At 41.9% G+C, this 19,245-nt stretch overlaps 1 protein-coding gene across 3 annotated transcripts in view; it reads right to left on the reverse strand.

Moving 5' to 3' along the window:
• Positions 1–19,245, reverse strand: part of LOC111569377 (cytosolic carboxypeptidase 4) — a 179,964-nt gene that overhangs the window by 60,032 nt on the left and 100,687 nt on the right. For all 3 annotated transcript variants that reach the window (XM_055009139.1, XM_023271441.3, XM_055009140.1), the window contains 3 exons: positions 16,400–16,592; positions 10,655–10,745; positions 8,069–8,335 (listed from right to left, as the gene is read on the reverse strand). In XM_055009139.1, the coding sequence (XP_054865114.1) occupies positions 8,069–8,335; positions 10,655–10,745; positions 16,400–16,592 (551 nt within the window). The remainder of the gene's footprint in view (positions 1–8,068; positions 8,336–10,654; positions 10,746–16,399; positions 16,593–19,245) is intronic.

Here is a 19,245-nt window from a genome sequence, read left to right on the forward strand (position 1 = left end):
GTGCCACTAAGAACATTTGATTAACATAGCTTTAGTCATCCCCAAAACTGATAATTCAAGTTGCTGTATGTATATTTTTGACTCTGCAGATTCTCATAGTTCCAGAAGACTTATTGTCACAGAAAATCAGAGACCCAAGTGCAGACACTGAACACAACAGCAAAGCTTAAATAAAAGGGTTTTATTTTACACAAAATGCAAGGTGTACATACAAAAGAAGAGATGGAGAAAAAGGGTGATGAGAAGCTAGATGAGGAGGGGGAACTAACTGCAGAGTTGAACACTAGCGACTTTTGTAGTCGAACAGTTGTAGAAGCTCAATCCGGAAATGCTAACTCAACAGAAAATAAACAAGCCAAACTTCACAATCGTAATAGGATGCAGATCGAAACAGAGTTAATCTACCAAATAATAATTTTAGTGCTTGGAGAACTGACCAAAACCAAGGATCACAAGGTAAGACACAGTATCACAGATAAATATGGGTTATATGGTTGCTTGAACCAAATGCGCAATGAAACGCAACACCTTGAGAGTGGACAGAGTCAAGAGCAAACAACTTATTAGGAGTGCCATTAACAGGATATTGTTACTGGGTGTGAGCTTGGCAGACCAGAGATTCAATCTCCCAGGTGAGGGAGGACATAAAACAGGTTGTAAGTACGATGGCTTCAGGTTGTCTTGGAGTGTAATTAGCAGAATACTGTTTGGAAAGAGCATCAGGTTTAATGTTGTAAGAGCCCGATTGACAGGGTGAAATCAAAACATCCCAAGAAGAGGACCCACCGAGGTTGGCAGGAGTTTAACCTCTTAGCAGTCTGAATATACTCAAGGTTCTTGTGGTCCGTCCACACAATGAATGGGTTTTCCACTCCCTCCAACCAGTGTCTTCATTCCTCCAGCGCAAGCTTCACAGATAGTAGTTCCCAGTTCCCGATGTCTTAATTTCACTCAGCTTAGGAAAGTCTTCTGGAGAATAATGCACATGGATGAAGTTCATTGTCAGACTTGGAACGCTGGGATAGAATTGCTCCTACCCCAATGTTGGAGGCATCCACCTCGACTATGAATTGGAATGCTGGATCCGGTTGTACTAGGATGGGAGCAGAGACAAAATGGTGCTTGAGGTCCTAAACGGCCTTGTGGGCTTCAGGGGTAATGAGAAATGGACGGAAGGTGGAGGTCAAAGCAGTCAGGGGAGCAGCAATTTTATTTCATCATGAATGAGTTGTCGGTGGAGATTAGCAAATCCAAGGAAACATTGAAGCTGTCAAGGATTCACAAATATAAGTTTCCATTGCAGCATTTTCAGGTGTGGACAGATTATAGAGGCTGCTACTTGGCAGAGGAGCCTTGGGTAGGAGCTCAGTGAAGCAGTCGTATGGACAGTGAGGAGGCAAGTATTCTGCATGGTCCTTGTTAAATACTTGGGCCAGGTCATAGAATAGAATATGCTTTATTGTCATTATACAGTGTATAACGAAATTGGAAATCTTCAAGGACAACGGATAAATCAATATTCTCTGGAGTAACCGCTGGGGAGGGTGAATACGGGGTCAAGGCAAAGCAAAGGCAGTCAGCATTGGTAATGGGGACTATAGGACAGGACTTTATCCTGAGACTAATCAATGCGTGGGTTATGATTCTGGAGTAATCGGAAACTTAGCACTAGGGGATTGGAGTTGTCCACAAAAGTGATGGTCTCATGATGATTACCAGGAAGAACGAGGGGAACAGAAATGGTCTTACGGCTAACTTGGGGGAGAGGGGGAAAGCTATGTCAGTGTGTGTTCATTGTCTGTTGCTCATTGCTCATTGCCTGACCGTACTGTCATGTGAAGTCACAGACCCAAGTGCAGACACTGACCACAACAGCCAAGGTGAAAAAAAAAAGGTTTTATTTTACACAAAATACAAGGTGTAAATACAAAAGAAGAGATGGGGGAAAAGGGTGATGGGGAGTTAGATGGGGAGGGGGCACTGAACTGCAGGGTTGAACACTAGCGACCTCTATGGGAAGCAGGATGACTAGTTACTCAAGAGGACATAATAAAAGCTCACCCTAGAAATGCTACCTCAACAGAAGATAAAACGAGCTAAGCTACACAATAGTAACAGGATGCAGATCAAAACAGAGTTAATCTACCAAATAATAACTTTAGCGCTAGGAGAACTGACCAAAACCAAGTAACACAAGGCAAGGCACAGTAACAGAAAAATATGGATTATGTTACAATTGCTTGAACCAAATGTGCAACGAAGTGCAACATTATACAAAATATACTGAAATGAGGGCGCACCAAAACACTACACTGAATAATCGCACACATATATTTCACTATTCACCATACAGTATATATCACCATTGTTGTCCAATAGTTATCAAAACAAGAAGCTACACTGTAGCTCTGGTTGACATATTGTTTTAACTTCATCCCCAATACTTTATCCCACTGCACAAAATGCTCATTGGAACATCAACTTGACAAGCACTTATAGGAAATTACTGAGCCTTAAGAAATAAAATTATATATTTGTGAGGCATTTTTTAAAGATTTACATCTTCAGTAGAGAACAATGGGCTTGGAAGTTAAAGCGACAGTAGGGAAGTCAAAAAGTACTGAGAGTTGGAACACACTGTTGGTTTGGGTCTGCAAATGGGATGTGTCAATGACACAAAGATAATCTGTAAACTCTAGTTCCAATAAATACAGATGACCATCAGTCATCGAAAGACATTGCATAACGTCAGTCGCTATGAACAGTGTCCAAGTAAAGAAACCTTTAATTGCTCTTTGGCACAAAACTGCAAGTTTAGACTTTGCTCAAGAGCAGAAAATAATCCTGATGAATACTGGGGGCACATTCTTTAATCTGATATGACATAGATAGAGTTACTTTAAACTGATACTGTTTTGAGTCATCTGAAATCTGATATTGCACTCACCTCTGTTGTACACTATAAAGTCTAAAGAATTACTGCACCTATTCTGACAGACAATCTTGACACTTCGGGTGTCTGGTCTTGACAGGCTGGAAAAGCCTGTAGAGCATCATTTAAACATGTTTACATGTTTTTACAAGGCACAGAGTTAAGAGTTTTGAGCTCTCTCTGTGTCTTCTCCTCGTGTCATCATTAGCCCATCATCTTCCATCTGTGTTCAAAGTACAATACGCTCATTACAGGCACCATGTGTAAATACCACATTGTATACAATATATGTGTAGACAACCTCGATTAATCAGTGTATCAATGTATCACAACAAGCATTTATTCATTTGTTTCATCTGTCTGCTTTCATTACTGTCAGAAAACTGTACGGCTTACTGCAGTTTTGTATGGTTTCAAGAAAACTGACTACGCACTAAATAGTAACAGAGAGGGTCAAACAAATATTGCAACTGGCAAACAAGGGGGAGGACACAATGAAGGAACAGAAAAAGAAAGAGATTCGCAGAGACTAATTTGAACAAGATGCAGCTTCAGAAAACGAGTGTCATGGTTACTTCGTCTGCCAGACAGGCCTGAAGATGTAGTAGTAAAAGAACAGATGGTAAAACAATGGAATATGACAGGGAGACCGGGAAAGATTGCAGAAGTGTTGGAAGATAGTATTGAGAAATTAATAAAGAGAAAATAATTAATAAAGAGAAGGTAAGAGAGAGGGCAGGAGAGGTAAAGAAGAAGTATATATGGAGAGAGAGATCAAATGTGAGGTTTAGAGAAAAACTGAGCCTCATTTTCTGTCATCATATCAGCTTTAAAAAAGTAGATTTCATTGGATTACCAGTGAAAATGTCTCTGTTGGGCTTGTGCTCCCACTGCAGGGCACCGTGAGTCATTCACCAACTCAAATAGTGTAATAATAACTTTATTTTTATAGCACTGCTCTAAAACTGACCAAATTAAATTGAGCAGCAGCATTTTTAATTATTCAAAGTCTATGAAAGAGTAAAGTGCATTATAGTAATGAATGAGAAGAAAGGGGGAATCTTGTAGGTCAGGTTAAGCTGAAGAACACGACTGCATGAACTTTTGGACCTCGTACATATTGTATGTTATTAATAGGCCCAAACCACATATGAAATAATCGGTAATGTTCCTTGAGCTAGAGGGATTGATTATGGTTATTTCAGTTTTGGAGTAATTGAGACTGTAAGGAGGATATATATTTACTACTAGATATCCGTGGGACATACACGCTCCCCTCCAAAAGTATTGGAACAGTGAGGCCAATTCCTTTATTTTTGCTGTAGACTGAAAACATTTGGGTTTGACATCAAACGATTAATATGAGACAAGAGCTGAATATTTTAGCTTGTATTTCCAAGTATTTACATCTGGATCTGATATGCAACTTAGAAGGTAACACCTTTTGTTTCATAATCTACTGTTCGCAGAAGACTTGATGAACAAAGGTACAGAGGCTACACCAGAAGATGCAAACCACTCATTAGCAAGAAGAATTGGAAAGGCAGGCTGGAATTTGCGAAAAAGTACAGAGATGAACCTCAAAAATTCTGGGACAAAGTTTAATGGACTGATGAGACAAAGATGAACATTTGCCAAAGTGATGAAAAGGCTAAAGTTTGGAGAAAGAAAGGATCTGCTCATGATCCCAAACATACAAGCTCATCTGTGAAACACAGTGGAAGGAATGTCATGGCTTGGGTTTGCATGGCTTCTTCTGGGACGGCTCATTAATCTTCTCTGATGATGTAACACATGATGGCAGCAGCAAAATGAACTCAGAAGTCGACAGAAATATTTTGTCTGCCAATTTTAAAGAAAGATGCAGCCAAACTGATTGGGAGATCATTCTATGTACAGCAAGATAATGACCCAAAACACACTGCCAAAATAACAAAGGAGTTCATCAGGGGCAAGAAGTGGAAGGCTTTAGACTGGCCAAATCATTCTCCAGACTTAAACCCTATAGAGCTGCATTTTACCTGTAAAAAGAGGACACTGAAGGGAGCAACCCCCCAAAACAAACAACAACTGAAAGAGGCTGTGGTGAAAGCCTGGAACAGCATCACAAAAGACGAATGCAAACGTTTGGTGATGTCAGTGGGTCACAGGCTTGATGCAGTTATTGCATGCAAAGGATTTGCAACTAAATATGTCAAAAATCTGAAATTAATTCATAATAACACTCAGCTAGACTCAGACTGTTTTACGTGAATTCTAAGATAAAGTGGCAGTTTGGATATCGACTTAAAATTGATGGAATCTCTAGGATCAAGGCAAGGTTTCTTTAGAAAAGGGTAGACAGTGACATGTAATATGTTGTACAGTATGTATAACATCATATGAAAAAAATCCCTGAGGATAAAGAGCAATTTACAATATCAAAAGTGTCTGGACAAACTGTGTCAATAACTTCCCATTAAAAAGCACTTTGTTGCACAGGTAAGAGAGGAGTACAACAATGTGTAATAGGGTTAGCAGAGATTTCTTGAAATTAAGTCAGCTGGGAATGTGGACAGGGTAATATTTCATGATGTGTAAGGTCTTTGAAAATTAACAGTCTAATTTCTAAGATTTTAAAGGCTGATCAGAGAGTTGGATTTTTAAAGAACTCTGGAGTAATGGTTTTGACTAGGAGAAACACACCGATCAGCCACAACATTATGACCACTGACAGTTAAAGTGAATAACATTGATCATCTTGTTACAATGCAACATTCCATTCAGCCTATATGAAAGAAACCTATTTAGATCCACTTTACTTAGCTCTGTTGAATAACTGTAGACCTATCTCAAATTACCACTATTGTCAAAAAAATTTGAGAAGCTCGTAGCCACTCAACTCACTGCTGCATTGGAGAAAGATAATATTTATGAGTCAAGGTTTCGGAAACAGCACTCTACTGAGACTGCATTTATTAGAGTTTCAAAGGATATTTTAATGTTTTCTGATGTTGGTGACTTCTCTTTGTAGTACTTCTTGAACTTAGTCCTGTGTTTGATGCAGTCAACAATCACATCCTCATTAAGAGATTACATGATTGCGTTGACATATCAGGCACAGCAGACTGGTTTTCATCCTGTCTGACTGACAGAAGTTTCTCCATCTCTATTCGAGACATTTTATCTGATTCCTCTCCTCTGTCATGTGGTGTCCCACAGGGCTCGGTACTGGGACCTCTGTTATTCTCTTTATATTTGCTACCTTTGGGACGAATAATAAATCAATATGGTGTTGCATATCATTTACATTACCATTCAAAAGTTTAGGGGTCACTTAGAAATGTCCTTATTTTGAAAGAAAAGCATTTTTTTCATTAAAGATAACATTAAATGAATCAAAAATATAGTCTAGATATTGTTAATGTGGCAAATGACTCTTCTAGCTGGAAATGGCTGATTTTTTTAATGGAATATATACATAGCAGTACAGAGACCCATTTCCAGCAACCATCACTCCTGTGTTCTAATGGTACATTGTGTTAACCTATCATGTTGAAAAGCTGATTGATGATTAGAAAACCCTTGTGCAATTTCATTAGCACATAAATTAAAAAGTGAGTGTTCATGGAAATCATGAAATTGTCTGGGTGACCCCAAACTTTTGAACAGTAGTGTATATATGAATGATATCCAGCTTAACTTTTCACTGAAACCTACTAAGCCTTTGAGGTTATCTAAGCTCCTTGACTGTCTTAATGCTATTAGGGTCTGGATGGCAGAAGGCTCTCTGCACCTTACAGCTGATAAGACAGATGTTATGGTTGTTGTTACAGAAAAGGTTGTCACTGTGATGATGCAAAGTATTGAGGATCTTTCCACTGTTGCTCTCTCAAAAGCGCATTCTTTAGGGGTAATATTTGACAAATCCTTGTCACTTGACACCCATGTCACCCACCAAATCTTTTTTTTTTCCATTTGAGAAATATTAGTACACTGAGATCCGTAGTTTCAACTGTTGAGCTGGAGATGATTATACTTGCTTTCGTCTCATCTTGCAATGACTACTGTCATGCACGTTTCTCCTCACTTGTATTTCTGCTGTTAATCATCTGCAAGCAATACAGAATGCTGCTGCAAAACTACTAACTGGATCAAATTGACACTCTCATATTATGTCAATATGAAAATCCCTTCACTGGCTCCCTATCGCATATAGGATCCAGTTCAAAATTCTAATTGTGAGTTATAGAGAGTAACACAGTCAGGCTCCTGTGTATGTTACTGAGCTACTTGATCTATACCAGTCAACTTGCTCTCTTAGGTCAAATGTGTTAAATTTGTTGTCTGTCCCTCATACTCGCCTTAAGACATGAGATGATTGAGCTTTTGATGTCATAGCACCTACATTTTGGAATGTTCTGCTTGCACCCTTACTGTCTGCTTGGTCTCAGTTTCTTTTAAAAGCAAGCTAAGGATACACCGTTTTAGACAGACATTTGGGTAACTTGCATGCACTAGCTCTGTATCTGCTCTATTGTTGTTTATTATTGTTGTGTACTGTGTTTTTCATTATATATTGTGCAGTTGTGCACTTTTAACTTCATGGCTCAGGTAGTCACTTTATCATTTTTGTGTTTTCCTGTATTTTTATAATGCCTTTGTGAAGCCGAAATTTGCCTGTGAAAAGTACTTTAGAAATAAGCTTTACCTACTTACTTATATGTATTTTTTTTGAAACTTTGATCTTATAACTTGTTATGGTATTTTAATTCTGATTCCGATTTTGCCTTGTTTTATTATTTTAAACATTTTTATTCTCTTTACAAATTGATTGCTTTTTTCTTAATGTTTGATCTCACTGACTGTCTGTTACTGAATCTTGTTCTGACCTTCTACCAAATAAACTGCCGTCTGTCTTCAATGCAAGCCGTATTACTTGCTAACACCTCTTGCCATACTGGTCTCAGAGTGACTTCTCCTGTCTGTGATTTCAACATTCATGTGTTTGTTAGAGTGTACCACCACACTGGGTGGACAACTACTGTTGAACCTTACTCAACTCACTACATGTCCTCTGCTAAAGAAGTGTTGTATGATATACACATTGTAAACCTCATCTTCATGCTATATGAGTTAAAACACTGTTTGTGGTACCTCTGTGTGTTGGGTTTGCGTGGGGCCATGGGCTCATGTCCTGGTGGTGGGAGATGACCCCAGAAATCAGGGAAAGCCAGGATGCCGAATCCTGGGATAGATTTAGTCTTGGCAGCTGCAGCACGGTATAGTTTGGGTACATGGTGGGGGATACAGGCTCCATGTCTCTCCAATAACCGGTCTATCGTGGTACGGTGGTAGCCTTCCTCTGCTCCCTCTTCATCACCATCCTGCTCCTCTCTTCTCTGACCTGGGGGGGTTTCTCCACTAGAAGCAGGAAATAATATGTTAACACTGCATGACCCAGAAATCAGGTAAATATCAAGTTTTAAAGACAGAGCAGTCAGACTTTTAGGCTAACTCATTGATGCACATGGGGATCAGACCCTAAACAGCATAAAACAAGCAAGGCTCCAGCTCGTGGAAGTAGAGTGACATTAGCAAAAAGCAAGAGAAGTACAGATGGTTGTGTGACATAGACACTCTACATAGAGTGGCCATACAACAGACTGAACCCAAAATAGAGGACAGAATATTCAGTGGGATTTCTGCAAAGACAGCCAATGCACACACAGATGATCTCTGCAGATGTTTCAAACCACTGTGCATTTACATAAGCTACACGTCAAAGGTTTTAGAACACCCCAATTTTTAATTTTTTTCTTGAAATTCAAGTAGTTCAAGTCCAATGAATAGCTTGAAATGGTACAAAGGTAAGTGGTAGATTGTCCGAGGTTAAAAAAAAGGTACAGTTACCCAAAACTGAAAAATAATGTACATTTCAGAATTATACAAAAAGGTCTTTTTCAGGGAACAAGAAATGGAATAACAACTTAAAGCTGTTCTTCAGCAATGGAATTTGATTAAGCCTTGGAAGTTGGTGCTACCAAATCCTACAGGTGTTCCAACTTTTCTTGATCACTTACAGCCCCACTTGTCTGCATAAAAGTAGTGTTGGAAAACACTGTGGTGCCACACCCTCGAGAGCATTATTTGAACAGTATTATACTGCAGAAAGTAGTGTGTTGCTATAAAAATGGCAAGGAAAAGGCAATTAGCAATATAAGAGAGACAGATCATTATATTTGTCGATCTTTCCTACAGAGAAATTGCGAAGATAGTCAAGGTGTCAGTGAGTACAGTTTTCTTCACCATCAAAAGGCACTCTTGATAGGGGAAATTGACAGTAAAAAGTCTGAAAGACTTGCGTGATAGGCGGCTCACAGGACAACAGCTTCAAGCCCAGCTCAATAGTGGTCATAGTGAGCAAGTCTCAGTTTCAACTGTAAGGAGAAGACTTGGAGTTGCAGGTTTGACAGGTCGAGTTGCAGCCAGAAAGCCATTGCTAAGGCATCAGATTAAGAAAAAAGAGGCTTGCCTGGGCTATGAAACACTGCCAACGGACTACTGAAGACTGGAAGAAGGTATTATGGACTGATGAATCAAAATTTAATTAGTTAATTCTTTGGTTCATCATGCAGGATTTTTGTATGCCGTCAAGTAGGAGAAAGGATGGTTCCTCAGTGTGTGACATCAACTGTCAAACATGGAGGAGGAAGCGTGATGATCTGGGGCTGTTTTTCTAGCTCCAGGGTCAGTGACTTGTACAGAATGAGAGATATTCCGAACCAAAACAGCTACCACAGCACTCTGCAGCGCCATCTAGTACACTGTGGTATGCGTCTAGTTGCTTAGGGGTTCATCCTACAGCAAGAAAATGACCGAAAACATAAGTCCAAGCTATGGCAAAACTACCTTTGGAAAAAAGAACAAGATGTTAAGCTTGAAAACATGGAGTGAGCAGCACAGTCTCCAGACTTAAACCCCATGGAGCTGTTTTGGGATGAACTGGGCAGAAGAGTGAAAGCAAAGCAGCCTACAAGTGCCACACATTTATGGGAACTTCTGCAACAGAGTTGAGAAGAACTTTCTGAAGAATATTTGATTCCCATTGTGGAAAGAATGCCATGAGTGCAGCTGTTCTAGCTGTCAAAGGCGGCTACTTTGATGAATCAGAATTTTAGAATACATTTTGGTTTTTAAACAGACTTTTTTTCACTTCATTTGTTTATTTGTTCTATGCTTTCATTTCAGAGTACAATGAGACATTATCATGGATAATTTCGAATTTTTAAAAAATGGAAAAATGTTGTTCTGAAACTTTTGACCACTAGTGTACAATATAATTTTCTTCTCTTTCCTTTTCTTGTTTTTCTCTACACTCTGACCAAATTCGAAGCTCTTTCATCAGTTTCCATTATGAAAGGCAGGAAATGGAGCATTTTTCTTTTATGAGATGCAAACACAACAGCTTATGCAGTACTGAAAAATAAGAAACTGTCTACATCACAAAGGCACCACAAAGGCATTTGAAATATCTGCACAGACATAAAACATCTCAGACATGCAAAACAGCCATAAACAAGCGGAAAATCACTGAAGACAAATGATGACAGAGAGTTCTGGTAGAGGTTAATGTCATTGATGAATTCCTTCAGACACTGACTTTTTCCTAGTTGTCAGAGTCTGTCTAAGGTTTGTCCAAACATACAGTACATGCACATAAAATGGAGGCTTCCAGCTTACGTTGCCTCTCTAATCATGGTCGTACAGCCAGGGCTGGTGCTGAGGATGCTGCTGTGACTGTGGAAATCATGAGCCTCTAACTGGGCAGCAGCTGGAGAGTGAGAGATAGAAAGTAGCCCATTAAATATTAATGTAGTCGAACTTACCAAAAAGTAAAACAATCCCCCATTACATTACACAATTATAATAAACTGTAAATCATGCAAACTGTTGCATTGCGCCACTAAAACTAGAGCCCTGAAACATACAGTATTCAAAAAGGTGCATAATATTTATAAGTAATATTTACTAAATTACTTTGGGTATGCGGTGAAGAGTTTGAAAAGAGTCAGATTGCTAAAGTTAAATTACATTAAGTTTTTCTTTCCTTATACTTCCTTTTTAAGTGCTGATAAAGGTTTGACAGGTTCCCAGCCATTTCTCAGAAAATCATTGCACTGCAGAATTTACATACAGCATGACATTTTTTTTTTTTTTTGGAAGCTGTATCCTTTGTCTGCATTCCTGGAGTGCATTTGACAGGAGGCGGGGTGTTGTTCAATTCAGTTAAAATCAATTTTATTTATATAAAACAGATTCACAACATTTGCCATCTCACAGCTGTTGTTCAAGTAAAAAAACTTTATCTGTTGGTACTGTTTCAAAGAGAACCAAATGTTTGCGGGTGTAAATGTGTCAAAAAAAAAGTCAGCAATTTCAATGAGATGTACTTTTACTCATGGATGTATGTAGGTTCGCTATTTTCTTTTTTAACAGCTCTTGTATTATTGCTGCAGTGTGTGAGCCATCTTCTCATTCAGTATTTAACTAATACAAACTTACATTTATAGAGCATCTATATACTTCATCTCGCCTACACTTTTGCACTCATGCAAGCATATAACAGAACTCTGCTGTCCTTGTGGTGGTCCTGGACTTGCCCATTGCAAAAGTGTTGGCACCCCATGTGATGCAAAACGATCAAAAATAATTATTTTGGTTTCATATAACTAACGAATGCCCTACTCATATTCTCCAGGCTTCTTTTTATGTTTTCTGGCAATATTTTATGATGCTGTTTTGTGAGCAAAGATTATCCTCTTGAACATTGTCTGCAGAGACTGACTTCATGCTATGTACGTTTCTTTCGATAAAACTTGAGCCAAATAATTACTTGCCTGTTTGTCAATGCAAGACTGTGTAAATTGTGAATTGTAGGTGTTGTCATGTTTCAAGAACAGCAACTGCACCTTCTGTTACTTATATGACTCCTCCTTTACCTCCCAGCCACTGTTCCAGCTGTGGCTGCCCCCCACCCCAGCCACTAGAGAAAATTAAAGCTAGAGAAGAGTCAACAATGGACTCACACAGTTCAAACACAATGCATCCAACCCTTTGTATCCGTTGACATTTGCAATGCATGGGTGGGATATGAGATCAGTTCATAGTCCTTGTCTTTTGTTAATGTGATCTGAGACAGGGCACAATGCTTTAAGGAACAGCATATGGAATCCTGAGAGTCTGAATATATCTTGTTCATATCATGCTATGTTCGTCGACGGTCCAAGCAGCCAGGTGACAGTCTACTCCTGCTCCTTCAAACTTCACCCTGAGCAGAGAAGGCTGGATTGTGTTGAAAGCACTGGAGAAGTCAAAGAACATGACCCTCACTGTGCTGCCGGGGTTCTCCAGGTGAGTCAGCGATCTGTGCAGCAGGTAGACGACTGCATCATCCACTCCAATGTTCGGTTGGTAAGCGAACTGCAGTGGATCCAGATGTGGGCTCACCTGGGGACGGAGGTTCCTGAGGACGGAGGTTCCTGAGGACGATCCTCTCCATGGTCTTCATCAGATGAGAAGTGAGGGCCACAGGTCTGAAGTGGTTAGACTCCCTGGGGCTCCTGGTCTTTGAGACAGGAACCAGGCAGGAAGTCTTCCATAACACAGGAACCCTCTCCAGACTCAGGCTCAGGTTAAAGATGTGCAGCAGCACCTGACAGAGCTGGTCTGCACAGTCTCTAAGAGGTCTGGAGATGATTCCATCAGGACCTGCGGCCTTTCTGGTCTTGATCTTTTTGAGCTCACTTCTCACCTGATCAGCTGTTATGGAGAGGCTGGGGTGGTGGAGGAGGGTGGCAGGAGGAGGGGTGATGGTGGGTGGTAGGGGGTGAGACGAGGAGGGGTGATGGGGCTGTATGTGGAGTCCGGAGGTGGTGAAGGACGAGGAAAGGAGGAGAGGTTACTGGAACACAGGTTTCAGTGTCCACAGTAAAGTGTGTTTTACACTGCCATGGGCTGAGAGGCTGCTAAGCAACACCTTAAGGCAGGGGTACCCAACCTTTTTTGACCCAAGATATATTTTTCAAGTAGCCAACCTCCCAAGATCTACCAGTCTAGTGTCAACATTGCAAACCCACACATATTATTTCCAGCTGTGAGTAACTAGCCTACCAACACACACACACAATGTTGTTTGTTGAGTAGTTACTCTGGCCACATCATCATCAAAAAAACGCACAAGCACATTAAGAATTTTGTCCTTGCTCTGGCCAGTGGCTTTGTCATATACAATGAAAACACACTTTTTTGAGGTTTCAGAAAGACTTTTCTTGAATGCTAGTGCTGTGCCGTGTGCATTTATGGAACCAGCATGCTGATTTGACAAGGACAGTTTTGACAAAGCATTTTTATCTTCAGTCAAATTTATACACAGATTACCGAGTGGCTGAGATCTGGTGAACGACAAGTCGTGTTCTGCAGTGAATGCACCCATGCGTATTTTTAAATCACAAACCCAGTCAGTCTGATGTCGGTACCTCTGTCACAGCCCCCTCCCCAGTCCCTGCATCTTCCCTCACCTGACCTCCCGTGACCTCCTCTTTCCTTCCTCTCTCTCTCTCCTTTGTTGCTCTCCCTCTTTATTTCCGCCTTTCCCTGTTCTTGCCTCTCCTGTCTCCTCTCTCTCTCTCGCTCCACTGTGTTGCTGTCTGCAGCGGCTGCAACTGATCAGCCGTCAGCTCATCAGCAGAACCCTGGGCAGCTGCGGTGCAGCACACCTGCCTCATCTCCTCCTCCATAAAAGCCAGCTCCTCACTCCACTCCCGGCCAGATTATTGCTTCTGCTATTCTGCTGCCCTGCCCTGCCCTGCCCTGCCATTCCTGCCCTGCCATTCCTGCCCTGCCCTGCCTTCTGTGCCATTCCTGCCCCACCTGTAAGACTCCGGCACTCACCTCTGGAAGAGGTAAATCTGGTCCTACCTGCCTTGGCCCTGTCTTCTCTGCCCAGCCTCAGTTCCCTCGTGCTTCCTGCTCCAAAGGATCAGCTTCCACCTGGCCATTTCCTGGACTGCCACTGCTGCTCCCTGCCGCTCACCTACCCCAGCGGTGAGCACCCATGGACCACAAGTCTCCAGAAGCCTGTGTACCCCCTTGCCCAGCCTGGTAGTGAGTTTGAGTTAGTTTTCTCTTCTTATCTCGCCTTAGTTTAATTCCTGACTTTCTGTTTATTTAGAATAGTTAGTTTTTAGTTAGAATTCCCTCCTTGTTTCATCCATTGTTTTGGTCATATTACACTGTCAATAAATCCTTGCTAAACTTCACTGGTCCCTGCCATGTCTGAGTACTCTCTGCTTGGGTTCAAACTCTGCGCCTTGACAACCTCAGCAGTGAATGACCCTGGCAAATGAGTTGTGAGTTTCGGAGGACAGCAGCTCTATGGGTCTGACTCCTGAAGTGGTCCAGAAGCACTTGGCTCCTTAAATTTTTTTGCACCAGCAACCAAAGGGCTTGGCATCTCTGTTTAACTCTTCCAACCACGTGGAGCACCATTTATTTTTACTTCACCAAATAACGCGGCGGAGATATGTGACGATCGTCGTACATTTGTCCTTCCGTCTATTTGTCTGCCCATGCACAACATTACTCAAAAAACCGTAATAACGGATTTTGATGAAATTTTCAGAGTAGGTCAGAAATGACACGAGGACCAAGTGATTAGATTTTGGCAGTGATGAGACTTATAGTCTGAATCCACAGATTTGTTAAAGATTTCTGTATCATTGAGAGATAGCACCACTGTCACGGGGGCCGGGCAGATGAGAACCCAGAGGGTAGGCACACAGACCAGACAGTCAGGTTAACTTAACCAATAAAAGTTCTTTAATAAAGCAAATGTATCAACATAAAGTGAAACCCAACCAAACTCAATTCACACAAGCCAAGATTAAACTACAAACTAATAATCCGAGTAATAAAACCAATGAATCGGGCCAAAGTAGAACTAAGGGTGATCAGCAATAAAGGGAACAAAACGGCTGACTTACGAACACCTAAATCAAAGTCGGGGTGGGCAGGCACCGGTTCCGGCGGTCTATGAGACACACGCCGGTACTGCCAATCGGGCAGCGTCCAAATCACCCGACAGGTCGGCCAGGTGAAACAGCGTCGCGGGGGGGAGTCTCTCCCAGGGACGGAGGAGGCGACCGAGTTCCTACTGACGGCTGGGTCGGCAGGACAGAGGCTGTCAGGCAGCACAGCCAACAGAAACTGCAAGCCGAGTAGACAAGGCTCAAACACGACTCACTCAGAGAGCGTACAAAGAAGTGTACCAAAAGAGCAGAGCAACCTGTCCCCGTAGCAGACGCTAGAATCTGGCAGGGAGGTGAAGGGCGAGCCCGGCTTTATCCCTGGCTGATGGCAGATCTTGATCCAGCTGTGCTCTCTCTGCAGCTGGAGCCCATGAGCCCTGATGACTGATGCAGTCAGAGGCACAGCACAGAAGGGGGCGGGGCCAAGAGTGAGAGCAGGAGACAGGAGAGAGAAAGCAAGAGAGAGATGTCAGGAGGGAAGAGAGGAGAGAAGATGAGGAGGTGAGAAGTGAGGAGAAAAGGAGGGGGAGAGAGAGGAGAAGAAAGACAGGGAACCAGGGCGAGACTGTGACAACCACGGCATCACTATAACCATGACAACAAGTGAACACTACATCAGCTGACTGCTGATGATCACACGATTGCGATCCTACTACAAATCCATCACTGCCAATTTATCAGTTGGATATTATACAACAACTGAGCAACCTGGACGGAATACTGCGCTGTAGGTGCCGTATGGACTCAACTGCAGCTGGATCTCAATGTCTTTCAAAAATCTGTCCCCACTCTGCTTCCCATTGGCTAGTGATATTAGTTTGGTTGAGAGCAAAAGTTGTGTTCCCCTCATTCCATTGGTAGAATAACTCAATTGGCAATGTAATCCTTTTTTTTCGAGACGAACGCCGGCGCCGCACGCCAGAATTCTGGCATGGTGACTGAATATTTTAAGCCATGAAAACATACAGGTACACATAAAAAAATATATATTTTTTTTCCTACAACCCTCGCGGTCGACATGGGATCAGTCCGTGGGGTCCACCAGTAGACTGCGATCGACTGGTTGGGCACTCCTGTCTTAGGGCTTTAGTTTGCTGCTGATCACAAAGACAAAGAAAAAGCCTTCTGGAAGGAGGTTCTGTGGTTAAATAAAACAAAAATTGACCTATTGACCACAATGACCAGAAATACTTTTGGAGGAAAGACAGTGAGACCTTTCACCCCAAAAACATCAAACCTACCATCAAGCATAATGGTGGTAGTTTGATACTCTCTCACACATGGGTTTAAGTAATTCTACAATATAAAATTGTAAAAAAATTAAACTGCCATGATACACACTGACTGTATATTTGTGTGTGTAGCTGTCTGATGTTGATGTGTTATACCCAGCTCTGACCTGCTAAGTGTCCCTTTATGGATATTTCTGTCTCTGTGTGAGAACCATTTGAAGAGGTGGAAGAATCACTTCTGGCAGTACTCATTCTGTCCCTCCTGTGGGAACTAGGAAGGAAAGTGTTGTGCATCACAGCTTCATCATCTGATGATGATGTTGTCGAACTCTCCTCTGACTCCGAACTCATAACCAGCTCCTGGAAGAAACAAATATTGGTTTATAGTCATGTGATTTACCTAAATTCCTACAATGTCTACCAAAACACCAGTTTTGTGTTTCACACTTTATTTAGTCAACTTATACCAACACGTGAACAGTAAGCATGTTTCATTTCAATGTCAAAATAATCTTTAACACTGAAAGGTATTAATTATACATTGGTTGTTGTGTCCTGTCAGTTTAGACCCTGCCTGTTCTGCTTGCCCTACAGTTGCTTCGGTGTTCCCAACACCAACTTGTATCACCTGATTCACTCATTGGTTCATCCGATACCCATTGTCATGATACTTTCCAAGTGTGCTGTATGTACCAATCCTGTTTAATTAGTCATTTGACAAGATGTCGTTGCACTCATGTAGTGCCTGAACTGAGTAAATAGCTTTTTTTCAATTTAAAGTGCCTGTTTTTCACTAAAGGGAGTATAAAAGTTTACATTGCACTGTTAAACTGTAGATGTCTCATAGTTTTACACTGAGAAGAAATTCATTTGATGCAAGTCAGATCGTGTATTCCTATAGCTGTACAGGGCAGACCTACTGTATATTTCTCATACTAGAAATCTGTAGTATGCTCAGCATTTAAAGTAATACTGTTATCATTGTAATGATGTGTTATAATTGGTATTATGACAATAAAGATAATTAATCATATTCATACCTCTTACAGCTCACTATGAAGAAGGCTTTTCTTTACATTGTTATCTACTTCAAGGAGAATAATTCTATCACCAGGGTCATATCCTTACTAAAACTGTTGCATATTCATATTCTCCAGCACATCTAATCACCAACCCTAGTTTTCATGGTTGTGTTGTGCCATTATGAGAAAATGTGTCATTGTCTGTGGTACTCCTAAACATTAAAACAAAAACAGAGAAGGAAGTTTCAGTGAAGAAAATTAGATATGGTACTGATTTGGAAAAGGTGTTGTTTATTGAAAAGTTGAGACAAGAAGCTGAAAATGCAAAGCTTGAGTTAGAAAGGCAAAAACTAACTGATTAGAGAGGGGGACCTATTTCATCCAATGCTCTCACTCTTGCTCTCACTCTCTCTCTCTCTCTCACTCTCCCCCTTGCTCTCTTGCTTTCACCCATGTGATTCAGGTGCCAGATTTAGGGGAATCAAAGTAAAAATTAAAACTAGCTCACCATAATATGCATACAAGCATACATTATATTTATGTATGCACTCAGGCCAAGCATGTATGTGGAAATAGAAAGTCAATCTGTGATGTCACCCATTGGTTTGCAAATCTCAGATCTGTTTTTCATCAATGTCTTTGTAAACAATCAAATAAATCTTAGTACAAAGTCTGAATTCCATCCATCCATCCATCCATCCATCTTCTTCTGCTTATCCGGGGCCAGGTCATGGAGGCAGCAGGCAAAGCTGACTGTTCCAGACATCCCTCCCCCCAGCAATGCTTTCCAGCTCTTCCTGGGGGACCCCGAGGTGTTCCAAGGCCAGACGAGACACATACATACATACAGCGGCAGTTCTGGGTCTACGTTGGAGTCTCCTCCCAGGCGGACATATTCAGAAAACCTCCAAAGGAAGTCTCCCCAGAGGGGATCGCTGGTTTGTACATCCGAATCAGATGTCCAAACCACCTGAACTGGCTCCTTTATGCGAAGGAGCAGCGGGCTCTACTCTGAGCTCCATCCAGATGTCCAAGCTTCTCACCCTATGTCTAAGGCTGAGCCCAGCCACCCTATTGATGAAGCGCATTTCGGCCGCTTGTACCCGCAATCTCATTCTTTTGGTCACTACCCGGAATGTAGATGGACTGGTGTATCAAGAGCTTCGACTTGCGGCTCAGTTCCCTCTTTACCACAACAGTTCGGTACAATGCCTGAATTACTGCTGCCATTGCACCAATCCCCTTGTCCATCTCTCGCTCCATTTTCCCATCACTCGTGAACAAGATCCCAAGATAATTGAGCTCCTTCACTCGGGGAAGCAACTCCCCCCATCCCAGAGGAAGCAGTCCACTGGTTTAGAGGAGAGAACCGTGGCCTCGGACTTGGAGGTGCTGATCCTCATCCCGGCCACTTCACACTCAGCTGCAAACCATTCCAGTGTGTGCTAAAGGTCAAGGTCTGACAAAGAAAACAGAACCTTATCATCTGCAAAAAGCAGAGACGGACACCCTCCTCACCCTGGCTGCACCTTCAGATCCTGTCCATGAACCCCACAAACAGGATCGGAGACAAGGGGCAGCCCAGTCAACATTCACTGGAAACATGTCTGACTTTGTGCCGAGTATGCAAACACAGCTCTCATTTTGGTTGTACAGGGACCAAATGGCCCATATCAGTAAGCCTGCACCTCATACTATCGCAGTACCCACCATAGAGACCCTCGGGGAACACGGTCGTAGGCCTTCTCCAGATCCACAAAGCACATGTAGACTGGCAGGTCGAACTCCCCTGCTCCCCTCAGCAGCTCCGCAAGGGTAAACAGCTGTTTCACTATTCCACAATCGGAATGGAATCTGCATTCCTCTCCCTGAATCCAACGTTCGACTATCGGTCAGAGCCTCCCTTCCAGCATCCTAGAGTAAATTTTCCAAGGAGGCTGAAAAATGTAACACCCTGGTAGTTGGCACACACTCTCTAGTCCCCCTTTTTG

Source organism: Amphiprion ocellaris, chromosome 3, assembly GCF_022539595.1.
Source record: "Amphiprion ocellaris isolate individual 3 ecotype Okinawa chromosome 3, ASM2253959v1, whole genome shotgun sequence".
Classification (NCBI taxonomy): Eukaryota; Metazoa; Chordata; class Actinopteri; family Pomacentridae; genus Amphiprion; species Amphiprion ocellaris.